This window comes from Merops nubicus, unplaced genomic scaffold (genome assembly GCF_000691845.1).
Source record: "Merops nubicus isolate BGI_N331 unplaced genomic scaffold, ASM69184v1 scaffold22148, whole genome shotgun sequence".
Taxonomy (NCBI): domain Eukaryota; kingdom Metazoa; phylum Chordata; class Aves; order Coraciiformes; family Meropidae; genus Merops; species Merops nubicus.
The window spans coordinates 45,293-58,654 of record NW_008623978.1 but is presented as its reverse complement, the minus strand read 5'-3'; the positions used below and the strand labels follow the sequence as shown (position 1 = coordinate 58,654).

The window sequence follows — 13,362 nt, the reverse complement described above, 5'->3', positions numbered from 1 at the left end:
CCAGCCCCAACCCTTGCCACAGGGGTACAGCTCCCAGGTGTCCCTTCAGCACCTCTCTTTGGGTGATGCTGTGGCTGCTGCAGGGGCACAGAGCACACACGGCTTCGGAGGCGCGCGTTGGAAATGCAAAAGGGACAATAGTCCAAATAAGTTTCTCTTGTTCAGGAATACAATGGGCAATTTGAAAAACCCCCATTAAGCATGTACATAGGAGCATTTCCCATTCTGGGAGACGAGCTGAATTGCTCCACGGGGCTGTATGATGACTTGCCCAAGGTGGTATCAATCAGGGCCCCATTCTGTGGGGAGGCACCCGCCGCTCGCGCCTCCCGCAGAGTCCCCGGGGACTAATCCTGGCTCCTTTGTCCTCCCTGCCACTCTGCTGCAAAACTGGGGCTGAGGGTGGGACCTGCCATTGTGGTGGTGCTGGGGTTGTGCTTTCAGAGGGGTTATTTGCATTGCCTTGATTAGCTCGTCAGCTGCTTCGTTAGCGAAGGAAATTCTCCTCCAGGCTCGGCCCCTCATGCAAATTGGAGAACACACGGAGATCCTTCCCCTCCAGGACTTTCCATTATTAGCAAAACTGGTAGGTTCTTTTTGTTCCTTCCTCTTCGGAAGGTCACTTTCATTTTCACCTCCAAATGAAAGTTCTTATTTAAGAGACAGAATAATTGTCTTCCCAAACTTTAACATACAGCCGTGCTGCCGAGAGAAAGCTGCTTCCAAACAGGAGTCTCGGGTGTGTGCAAGGCAGGTGGAGACTCCCCAGTTTCCATCTAATCCTTACACTAACTGCTGTCTGTCTGTGTCACCAAATCACTCATTTTGCTGGACGCCAGGGAGGTGTTTTTAGAGCCACCCTGCTGTGGAGGATTCAAACCTCCTGGGCTCGTTGGAGCAGTTCCTTCTCCTTGCTTCCTCAGCACACATCACCTTCACTCTGATGGCACATGGGGCATCTTCCTTCCTCTATCCCTGTTTTCCAAGCAATACAATCCCAGTTCCTCACAACTCACCTTTTCCCAAAACCTTCTTGCTTGCCTCCTCTGGCATAGAATCAGACTGGTTTGGGTGGGAAGGGACCTTTCAGGGTCATCCAGTCCAGACCCCCTACACTGAGCAGGAACACCTCCAACTAGGTGCTCAGAGCCCTGCACGCCCACACTGTTTTTTCTGGAGGTAGTACCAAAGAGACCCTCTGGAATGGCCCTAGGGGCAGTGGTGGGAGCAGAGGAGGCTCTTCCTGCACCTCTTCACACCCCGCACTACAGGCAGGAGTGAGCAATCTTCTTCCACAGCAGCACCCACCCTCTCTGGTGGCCACTGCCACCCCTGGATTTCCCCCAGCGTGGTTCTGCTTAACCAGCTCCCCGTGCTCCCCAGCCATGGCTGGGTCTCTGGCACTGGGAGGAGCTGGTTCCTCCTGGCCACCCCCACACGCCAGCCCTGTGGCGAGAGGAAAGTCCGTTCCTCGGCCCCATCTGCGGTCTGCAAGTGCTAGTTTTGTTCCTTGAAGTCATCTTTTGATATCTGTAGCTATTCCACCCTATTAACAGCACACACCAACCTCAGCGCTGCTGAAGGACTCCCCGTGTTCAGTTCTGATGTCCTGGTAAATAAATACCTCCTCAGAGGTGGGCAATGAGAGCCATGGACCTCGTCTTACAGCTTCTCCAGAGGCCACGCCTCACATCCCAGGGCCTGGCTTAAAGGTTTGTTACAGACTCATCTCAGGTTTTGGAGGTTTTCTTTCAGAGTCCACAAATTGTTATCAATCTTTTGTGATTTCAAGGGATCGCTTTTGTGGAAAGAACATCTGAAATGTGGTAATTAAATCTCTCACTCAGCTTTTCCTTGAGATCAACAAGTCACCATGGAGTGCTGGATCTCTCTTCTGAAGGGGAAGGCCCTTACACAGGCATTAACCTCACCAGCTGCAGGGTCAAAACTGCTGCCAGCCAGATAAAGGGTTTTCTCCATTCCTTGCCTCTTCTGCCATGGACCACGGTAAGGAGAGGAATCATAGGACTGTTATGATTTGAAGAGACCTTTAAGATCATCAGGTCCCACCATTAACCCAGCACTGCCAAGTCCACCACTGCCCCATGTCCCTCACCCCACATCTCCACAGCCTGGAAACCCCTCCAGGGGTGGGGACTCCACCACTGCCCTGGGCAGCCTGGCACAGCCCTGGGCAGCCCTCAAGGGGAAGAAATTGTTCCTCATGTCCAACCTCAACCTCCCCTGGCACAACTTGAGGCTGTTTCCTCTTGTCCTGTCCCTTGTTCCTTGGGAGCAGAGCCCGACCTCCCCCTGGCTCCAGGCTCCTGTCAGGAGCTGTGCCGAGCCAGAAGGTCTCCCCTGAGCCTCCTTTGCTCCAGGCTCAGCACCCCCAGCTCCCTCAGCTGCTCCTCACAGGTTTTCAGGTGAAGATGGAGCCATGTTGTGCACCCAGAGGCACTGCAGCCTCTTCCCTCACCTCACTGGCAGAGACTCCGGGCAGCCTGAGAAACCTGCGTGGGTCTGCTTGTCCTGGGTGGCAGGAGGGGGTCAGATACACATCTGCTGCTCAGGGAGATGCTGCTCCTGTGCTGCACAGCCCCGATGGCAGTGCCCGTGCTGGCTGCAGGGGGAGGAAGAGGAGATGCACCAGGGTACACAGGAGATGATGTGGGACTAAAGTCACAACCTCACCAATAAATCTGCCTTGGAGATGGCTGGCCAGGCTGCCCTCCCTGCCTCCCCCCTGAGACACTCACTTTGGTGGTGACCTCTGCCAAGGAGACCCTTTCCAGACAGTCCTGTGCACTCACCAAATTAAAGATAATTAATTGACCAGGTATTTCCTGCTACATCTTAAACACACCCAGTGGGCAATGCTCCCATGCACACGATGCTTTTTAACTCTCACAGGCTCCAGTCCCAGGATGACCAACCCAAAACATCAGTGGTCAGAGGGTGAAGTATCCTCTTGATAACAGTGACAGCAGGCGAGGTCCCTGGGCACCAGAACCTCACTGCTGGAGGAGGTGCTACCATCCCAGCCTCTGGGAAAGGTTGGGAAAAGCACTGCCCTTACCTGCCAGGCCCCTGGGACAGCTTTCCAGGGCAGGCAGCAGCAAATGTAAGCACACAGCACCCTGGAGGGGAGACAAACCACCAGCAGCCTCTGACCGTAGAGTATTTTGCATCATTTATTTAAATACTTATATTTATGCATTTACAAATTTTCATAGCTCTGTTTGTAGCTCTTTTTTTTTTGGCCTTTTCTTTTTTTTGTAGACAGTATTGCAGAGAAGTTAGCTTCTGTAAAATGAGGTCCATGTATAAAACTATGCAACGGATTGGAGAGAGAAAAAAAAACCAAACCAACCAAGTTTTCCTTTCATACTCTCTAGTATCAGAAATTGAAGAAAGTGACTGAAAATGGAGGGGGAGAGGGAGAGGAAGGGGTGGGACAGACCGACCTCAAACCAGTGGCTCCCTCACAAGCATTACAGGTCAGTGCTTGGCCTGTCCTGGCGGGACAGGTCACGGCTCCGTCGGTGCCACGGCTGCAGCAGGCACGTAGGGCTCCAATGGAAAAATAAAAGGAAAGGATCCTACCCACTGAGAAGGCAAAGCCTGGGCAGCCTCGAGATGGGTTCTAGGTGTCGTGGCAGGAAATGCCCGTAGGAGACTGCACCCACTCACCAGTAGAGCATCCTCATCCTAAACTTTCCTTTTGCATAAAAAGTTCCCTTTAAGAAATCTCAGCGTTTAAAAAAAAAACAAACCTGGTACCTGAGCTCTTCTAGCCTCGGTACTTTGAAGAAGTCACTTGAAAAACACCTCCTGCTTTCCTTGTGTGGAAGCTCCCGAGTCACGTTTTGCTTTAATTGATACCAATTTACCAGCTCACGGATTCCCAGGGTTATCTCTGGGAGGAAGAGGCAACAGATATGGCATCGCAAGATATTTACACACATGGTACAAAAAAATGTCCAAGGGTATGAAAAAATCACCAGTTACACAATTTTGCAGCAGCCTCATTTACACCTGTAATTTTATACCATTTATTACATTGTACTTAACACACCAAAGATGTGCACTCCCTTTGGGGACATTCAGGAGTTACAAATATATTGTGATTGCATAATTCATATTGCACAATTGTATAAAAACATAAATACTAGCTATTCTATTTTCTTTTTTTTTTTTTTTTAAATACAAAATACATGTCACATAGTCAAAGATTTCTTTTCAAGTGCAATTCAGGTGCTCTCTTTAGTCCTTCCAAGAAAAAGGCAATTTTGATAGTTTTGGCACAAAGTCGAACCTCTGTCCCGTGCCGACAGGTCTCGTTACAATACCTATGCCCAAAACTTGATCTAGTAGCAGTCATATACATACAGTATAAAAACAGGATATGTACAGGATGGACCAAACGTACACAGAAGCAGCCTCAGTGGTCGGGTCTGAACTCTGGGTGAGCACGAGGGGCCAGGGACCCTCCTGACTTAGGCCGGTTGCTGGGGGTTGACGCTGACGGGCGGAGGGTGGCCGAGGAGGCCGATGCGCTGCTTCTGCTTCCTCTGCTCCGTCATCTGGAAAATTCAAGAATTTTGCTCATGAAGCCCAGGCGCTCCCTGTGTGGCAGCCTGAAGGAGCTGGTGCTGCCCTCGGTGCTTAGCGTTCACTCTGAAACCTACTGGCCACAAATAACGCTGCCCCCAGGATGGAAACCACCAAAACCCCACCGTCGTTTTTCACTGCTGCTGCTGAGAAGCTGCCACGCTGCAGCTCACCCCTCTCTTCTCCAACGTCAGGAGGTTTCTGGCACCTTCCACCAGCCACCAGGCCCGTAAGGACCAGCTGTGGCATGAGCAGCAAACAGCTGGATCATGGTGGGTGCTCCCCATGGTGAAACCACCACCCGTTGTCCTACCCGACCTCTTGTAAGACATCTGTCCCCAGGTCTCTTATAGTCCCCTGTAGTCCTGGCAGCCCCCAGCAGGTCTCCCCAGCTGGAGCCTTCTCCTCTCAGCTGCCCCAGCCCAACTCTCTCCTGCTGGGCTCCCAGCAGAGGGGTTCCCCCCTCGGGGCATTGCTGGGGCTCCTCTGGCCCTGCTCCAGCAGCTCCCTGGCTCTGCTGTGCTGAGGACTCCAGAGCTGCCCCAGCACTGCAGGGGGGTCTCCCAGAGCTGGCAGAGGGGCAGGATCCCCTCCCTGCCCTGTGCCCACCCTGCTGGGGGGGCAGCCCAGGCTGCCGGGGGCTCCTGGCCAGCTCCTCACCCCCAGGGCCTTCTCCCCAGCCCTGCACCCCCAGCCTGGGCTGGCACTGGGGATTGCCCAGCTGCAGGACCTTGCACTTCTCCATCCACAACCATTTAATTTTTTCCAATTTTCAGATATTTAATCACAGAAATCATCCAATGTAATTGGTTGTGGAAGTAACTCCAGGAGAAGGGAAGTGGCAGGTTCACACGTTTTGTTCATTTGTACCCTACCCTTGGAGGCATTTGTCTGAAATCTCCAGTTTTGGCAACGCTGAGCAGCGTTCCCGTCTCTGGCGTGGGGTCACCCGGCCTGCTGGGGCCTGACCTCAGGTCTGGAGTTCATTGTGGGAAAAGGAACTGGCCCAAACAGGCCGTTCTGGGCCACCTCCAAAAGGCTCCTCCACGTCCCAGGGGCCACAGCAGACACCGCTGCTCTCGCCCCGGCGAGCTGGGTGTAATTACACTCAGGGAGCCGCGGGGGAAAGGGCTGAGATGCAGCAATTCCTCCTGAAACCATAATTAAAGCCCAGTGCAGCCCAGTGCCTGCTCGTCGCCTGACCCGAGGGCAGCAGAACTGTTCCTGCACCTTTCCAGGAAGATGACCGCAGCCTCACCAGGGCAGGTCCCACCCCCTGGAGTCCCTTCACAGAGCTTGTGACGCTGCACGGGCCAACGGGAGCAGGAGGAGAGGGGCCTGTCTGTCTGTGTGCCCATCGCTCTCTGGCCTCAGACACACAGGAGCTGCTGCTCTGCTGAAACCACTGGGACTTCTGAAAAACTGTTTCTGCACTAACCCAGAAGTTGGCAACGCAGAGAGGCGATGAGGACTTCATCCTAAAGCTTCCACTGAGCAAACCAAGAGCCACCACTTCACACAGCCAATAAACTGGCTCAGAGGACACATGAAATAAAAGTGGAAAGGAAAAGAACAATGAAAAGGGGCTGTAATAAATGTTTGTCGTGCTGTGCAGAAGGGATGGTGCAGCCCAACGCAGGTGGACGTGGGAGATGCACCTTTTAAAAAAAGGGAAGAATAAAACAAGGGAGTGTAAAGCAGAGGAATGCAGCTGCAGGGATGGTGCAGGAGGTCACTAACCCTGCAGGATGCTAACGCTTGTCTGGAGGGCACAGGGCGGCCACGGAGCGATCTCATCTCCATCCCACCTACCTGGAGGGGGGAACTTTTGGAAAAGGTTTACAGCAGCCAGGGCCTGACAGGCAGTGAAAGCTGCAGAGAACAGGGGAGATCAGACAGAGAAGCCCAGGGGCTGAGGCTGACCCGAGTCACGCCGGGCTGGCCCGCGGTCCTTCGGCACTGCCGGCCACGCGTCCCTCCTTCCAAAGGTCGTGGGTGAGTTGGCGTCACCACCAGGGGCAGGAGCAGGGACAGGGGCAGGGCACGTGTGAAGCGCGTGAGCAGGGCACAGCCTGGGCACACACACGTGGCCACGGTGCTGCTTGCCAGCCCGCCCAAATCCAGCCAACCCCACGTGGGGTGACAGGGGTCAGGGTCCTGCCTGGCGCCACGGGAGCGTCCCGAGCCCGAGGTGCCTCACAGCCAGGGGCTGATCCAGCTGCAGGCAACGCCCCTGCCGTCCTTCCACACTGCATGAAGAGTGTCGTGGCTCTTGGGAAAGCATGTCCACCCATGCTGGATTTCAGCTTCTAACAATTAGTCTCCAGAAAGCTAATGAGCTTGAAAAGCAAACGAATGAGAGGTTTTCCCTTTAGTTAATGACAAGAAGATAAATACAAATAAAAGTTCCCTGAGTTAGTTCCTTTTCCTGGAGACAGTTTCTGACCGGGAGGAGGGATCTGCTGGTTTATGTCACGTAATTGGAGCATCCTGCAATTGAAGCAGCGCTCTCAATAATGGTACTTAGAGGAATTCCTAAAAGCTATCACAGCATTAATGAAGCTGGTTTCCTCTTTTGCTTTTACAGTCAAATAGCTCTCTAAAAGCTAAATCCTTCACTCTTACTTTCACAAAGAGTGAAAAGGGGTTTTAGTGCTTGGTCAGCCAAGAGCTGCAAGCTTCAGAAATAAATGTTCTGATCCAGGGCTGGCTGCAGCCGATGGAAAGACTCCTGGTGACTGCAGACCACTTTTGAGTCAGACCCTTCAACAAGAAGACACAAGACACATGTTGCAAGATAATTGTTTCCAGGCAAAACAGCAAAACCCCTACCCGGCAAGTATTGAAGCACAGACAAAAGAGCAACTGCCTCTTATCCTCCACCCTCAAAATCAAGTAGAGCAAGGGGGTCCATGGCACAGTGTCTGAGAACTAATTACAGCTGAGAGCAGCAATGTTTTCTGCTCCCAGTCCGACAGGTTAATCCCTTCCTGGTGCTCTGTGGGGTGTCGGGTAGGAGGCCCCAGCTCCATCCAAAGGGCTGAGCGTGATCGGAAGGCAGGGAGCAGGATCTCAGTCCTCCCTGGCTTCCAGAGACTCAGCCTCCATGGGGGTAACTGGCTGACAGGGAAAAGTGGCCAGCCCAGAGCAGAGATGGGAAGCAGGAATCCCATGAGTTCTGGAGAGAGCTGTGCCAGCCACACACCAGACAGATCCCATCTGAGACAACGACGCGAGCCTGGGGCCGCGTCTGCCCCGTGCGAGTCCATCACGTGCAAGCCAGCAATTAATTTTATCCAGTGCTGGTACCACGCAAACTTAATTGAATCATCTGGCTCAGGTCATCAATCCCTACAGGGAAGCAGTCACTTTGCTGCCACAAACAGCTCCCACCAAGGCTGGCCACAGCATTTCCCCTTTTCCTTCCAGTTAGGCTCTAATCCATACAGACAACACTCAGTAAGGCCCTGCTGCCTCCGTGGTCTGGGCTGGGAACAACCTCCACCATCCCCTCAAGCCCCAGCCAAGCTGAAAGGAACACAAACCCTCAAATCCTTCCTGCAGAAGAGCTGCTGCACTGAAGAAACCCCAGAGGTTGGTGCAGCATTCTCATGTGAGGCAGCAGCAACACACCACAGCACCCAGACCTCTGTGGTCACCTCTGTCCCTGCTGCAGCCTCTGGTGTGACAGCAGCCAGGCTGCATCCACACCAGGGAGCACGGAGGAGACCACTGCTAACCACCCAAGTATTCCTCCAGTTTCTCTGTGGGTTTTGAGGTCCACGCAGCGACACAGCTCTTCTGTAGCTATCACACCCTCTGACTTACAGGACGGTGCTAAGGTGTTGGGGTTAGACCCTGTAGCAACACCACCACCACCACACAGAGGCTCCCTGCACCAGTGAGGACCAGTTTCACTTCACTTCAGCTTTGATTTTAAGCTAAGTTTTCCCTTTCTGGAGGTGGCTGCTTTGGATGACACTGGCAGGTAGGTCAGCTGGGGCCCTGGGCTTCATGATGACGTTTTCTTTGTTCACTTCTTTCCTAATCACAAGCTACTTTAGGAAGGCTCTTCACAGGGTTTGGAGAACGCAGGGAGCTGGAGTGAAACACCCCTTTGTACAGGAGCTTGCAGCACTCTCCCTTACCTGATCTTTAAGCTCCGAGAGCTGGCCAGAGAGGTTGGTCACAAGCTTCATGGTGGACTCCAACTTCTCCTGCAAGTTCCTCAGCTCGTTCTGCTCCCCCTCCGAGTCGCTGCTGACGAGGGACATGGCACGCATGCGGGGGAACCAGTCCAGGTTTCTCTCCTGAGGATCAGACACGAGTTCACAATTAGCGTCTGCCAAACGAAACCCCGCGCCCGAGTCAGTCTGATCTTCACTGCCAGGCAGGAACGTCCCCCAGATACACCAGCTCTGTAGCTATTTTCATTTGCATCTTACTGGGAAGTCTGCAAGATTGCCTGCTAGAGGCAACGAGGCACTTCAGACATAACTACTGAAGATTGAGGCTGCTTTTGGTTGGTTTTCCCATTCCAGCGACTCGCTCTCCTCTCCCCAGCCATTTCTTCCCCAGAGAAACTTCAGCCTAATACCTGAACACTGACACCAGCCCAGATTTCATGTCTGGACATTTTCCAGTGCTAGAAACCTGCTGCCATCTTATAGTCTTTTAACTTGCATTTGCTGAAGACTTTCTGCTGATAAAGCTGGTTTGCTTTTCTGGTCCAGCAAAGTCTGGCTGTGCTTTCTAATGACAGAAACCACGTTCTACCTGAAAATGCTTTCATAGTTGAAAACAACAAAAAAAATCATATTCTGACTGGCTGGTTCAGGCTAAGAAGGGGTCAGATTAAGTTACAATCAATTGCTTATAATCAAGTTTCCCTTCAGGCACTCAATTCTCTAATATTCAAGTGAGGAACTCGAGTGGACAGGTGCTCCCAGAGGCTCACACATACACTCACGGGCGTGCCAGTGACGTTAAAAATAAAAGCAGGAACGGAATAGAAAGCCACAAAAGAGGAGGAGGGGTGCATACCACAGCTTGACACCTTACATTTCAACACCAAACTCGCTTCCTATCAAGTCTGGTTCTCCTCCCACGCTGGAGAAACTCTCCGAAATGGAAGTTGAAGTAATGCTGGAGGAGGTAAGGATGGGTGCTCTCCCAGAGGTGACACTGCAACAGCTGACAGCACTTTGAGCAAGCCAGGGGAAATGGTAACAGGCTACTGGATTAACAGAATCTCAAACTGAAGATCCATCAACATCACTGGTTAATGGCAACCAGAATCTGCCCTGCTATCATAGAATCATCAGATGGTTTAGGTTGGAAAGGACCTTCAAGATCATCTCGCTCCAATCCCCCTGCCATGGGCAGGGACACCTCCCACCCCAAGGCCCCCCCCAACCTGGCCCGGGAGACATGCTGTGATGGAGCATCCACAGCTTCCCTGGGCAACCTGTTCCAGTGTCTCACCACCCTCAGAATGAAGAACTTCAGAATTTCTAATCCAAACCTCCCCTCTTCCTGTTTGAAGCCAGAACTCCTTGTCCTACCACTACGAGCCCTTGTAAAAGTCTCTCTCCATCTTTCTTATAGGCCACAAGTACTGGAGGCCACCAGAAGGTCTCCTCAGAGCCTTCTCCTCTCCAGGCTGAACCACCCCAGCTCTCTCAGCCTGGCCTCCCAGCAGAGGGGTTCCAGCCCTCAGCTCTGCAGGCCGGGCTCTTTGCTGGGCTCTCTCTCATGCCTGTGGCTGTCAGAGCCCTGCAAACTCTCTCTGGCTTCCTGCCATGCCCTTCCTAAACCTCCAACTTAAACCCCCTCCCCACTTCCCCGCTCCCCCAGCCCCAGGAGCATCCCTCCTGCTTAAATCAGGGCTCTGCACCACTACAGAGAGTTAGAGTCACGTCCTCTCTGCAATTCAGACGTGGTGCCAAGACTCATCATCTTAAATTAGTTGCTTCTGATCTGCTTGGAGTTTCCTAGAGCCGGGATGAGAAGGCAGCAAGGGGCCCTGGCCCGTGCGCACGCCGCGGGGTTCCCACGCCAGGCAGCACTGCCAGCAAGGCTTTCTCCTCCCCATCTCTGTTTACAGGGCAGATGGTTTCTGCTAATAAAGGAAAAAAAAATACATGCACAGGAAAAAAGCCTCTACCAAGACGAGTGCCAAAATATTTTGGACTTTAGGAAGCGACAGTGTCACAATTAAGATTTAATAGTAGTAACAGGCAACGTTTCACTGTGTCCTCCCAGCTGCAGCAAAATCCTCATCAGGGAGGAGAGGGCAAGCTCCTCACTTGTGCTCAGGTCCAGCACCTCCCCAGCAAAGTATTTCCCCTCCCCACCCAGGGAAAACAAACTAAACCAACTGCTGTTCCCTCCCTGCTCTCCTCCAGCTGAGAGGTTTTCAAGGACAAGGCGAATCAGACTAAAATGGAATTCACACTTGCAGGCTCTCCTGGACCCTCAAGGTCCATGTCCTGAGGTTTCTGGGCAGATACAAGAGCAGAGCCTTGAAGCTCTTGCCCACCTCCTACTTCTTTACTGTAGAAATATTGTTATTTTACTTGCTCCCAAAGAGGGGAGCTCTCCAAGCCCATCCTCAGAGCACTCCCCATCCTCATTCTTGGAGGGGACAAGAGGAGCAGGACCTGGAAGCATCAGCCTTTCCCTCCCTGCAGTGTTTTATTAACAAATACCCCAAACCTCTTCTAACATTACTTAGCAAACACTGTAGCTGCTGCAGAGGCTGCAACCTGGTTGTTACAGCAGGGACAGTGACGGGCAGCCTCAGATGGAGAAATGATTCTGTCATTTTAAAAATCACACCAGCGAGCACCACAGGCCTGGGAGCTTCTGTGGGCTCACCAGAAGTTTCAGACTCACTGGGTTTCTGAAAGCCCCAGCTCTCGAAGCCCTGAGTATGGGAAATGTTGGCTCTCAATTGAAAAAACAACAAAGTGCCTCTCTAGTTCTCATGGCACTGACTACAGAAGCTCCACGTGAACTCCACAAGCTGAGCAAGGAGAAGGCTAACGGAAAGGAGACAAGCCTCATGGCTCCCCGGGCAGTCACCTCAGCTGCAAGGACAGGACTTGGCCTGGGACTGGCAATACTCCTGCCAAGTCTTGATCCATCTCTGAACGAGTAGAAAGGGGCACCTGGAAACTCTCTGTGCAGAGACAGGCTTTGGGAAGGACCTGTACACCTCACCTGGCCAACCCACGGCACGGGGCTGGACCTCAGCTGCACTCCTGTTCAGGTTTCACATCATTCACTGGCAGAGCTCAACCCCAAAGTTCAGCTGGCATTGTCCAGCTCCCACCCAGCAGGCGATAAGGGGATGTCCACCCCAGCAGCCTGGGCACAGATGGACAGGTAAAACTGCACTGGTGTGGGTGAGATGGGCACCAGTGCTCACTGGGCCACGGTGGCTGCTGGGACCCTCCGGAGCAGGGATGCTGCTGGCACACACGGACACTTCTCCTCTGTGCCAACACTGTCTCTCAACCCCTTTGTTCTGGCTTAGCATGGAAAACCTCCAGCACGTTCCTAGGGCCTCCCTAGCACTGCAGAGAGAAGCCCCAGAGGTGCTGCCAGGCAAGCTTCTGCCCGGAACGCCCGTCCCTGGCCGTGCTGAGGGGGGTGGGCGTGGGGTGTTGGCTGTTGAATACCTAACGAGGGATGCCTCCAGTGGAGCTGCTGAGAACCGAAACAAGCTGGGACACAGGAAGGTCAGGGGCTGAGGAGCCAGCCTGGCTCCTGGCCCCGCAGAGCCCTGCTCTTCAGGGCTGAATAAAAGATTTATATCTCCATGATCTAGTTTCTGCTGAACTTTAACTGAACGCCGGGGTGTCTTTAAAGCTACAGCCTTACATCTTTCGCGGGGGGTTCGGCAGAGCTTTCGGAGGGGAGCCTGAAGGGAAAGGGTCTTCCTTGGTCCCTTTTCCCCCTGCCTGTGCCTCGTCAGGGCTGCTGGCACCTCGCACGCCCAGGGAGTTAGGCACGGGCTGTGGTGCTCCTGCAGGGCCTGGGATCCTGGTGTGCAGTCAGCTCCCTCTTCCCGTCACAGGCGCAGCTTCCTCTGCTTGAAGAGCCGAGCTGAGCGAAGCCGCCGCCGGAAGCTGGCTAACCACAGGGGCTGGGTTTCGGGTGAGCTCTTTTCTAGGTAAAGTTGGAAAAGTCCCTCTCTGTAAAGCAAATATCATTAAATCTCAGACATGGGGGCGACGCTGACCGTCCACGATTGGAAATTTGAAAAAGGGGAAGCGGCGCGGCGTGATGCAGATGCAATTCATTCTGAGAAGCTCCTCCCTGCTTCTGCCGAAGAGTTTATTCTAAGAAAGGTTTCTGAGGCAACCTCAGGGCGAGCGGTGCCAGGAGATGCATTAGCTCCGCTCCCCGGGTGGGAGGTGGCTGCTCGTGGCAGGGACCTGTCTCTACTTACTCCACCACCCCTCTGTGTAATATTTATGGGGTGCTGAAGGGCTCGCTCAGTGCTCCTCAGAACAAATCCCACAGCCTGCCCAGCAGCCGTCTTTTAGCAAGGCACGGCAGCAAATTTCAGCTTCTGGCATGTGTTGTTAGAAATCATACCCGTACAGCTAAGGACCAGCTTGGTGAGGTGCTTGGAAAAGTCTGCTTCTGGTGAGATGAGACTCCTCTTGGTTCTTTCTTGTGCTTCCTGGAACGAGCCCCATGTCAGGCTCTTTCTCCCCTGCAATGGACTCACCATCA

General features: G+C 53.2%; 1 protein-coding gene across 1 annotated transcript in view; it reads right to left on the bottom strand.

The window, feature by feature from the left end:
• Window positions 1-3,182: 3,182 nt before the first annotated feature.
• The window catches only part of LOC103777710 (inositol 1,4,5-trisphosphate receptor type 1-like), a gene marked incomplete at its 5' end in the record, with an annotated part of 47,481 nt that continues 37,301 nt past the window's right edge, over window positions 3,183-13,362 (bottom strand). The window contains 2 exons of the mRNA XM_008945268.1: window positions 3,183-4,586; window positions 8,763-8,924. Coding sequence (XP_008943516.1) covers window positions 4,500-4,586; window positions 8,763-8,924 — 249 coding nt within the window. The remainder of the gene's footprint in view (window positions 4,587-8,762; window positions 8,925-13,362) is intronic.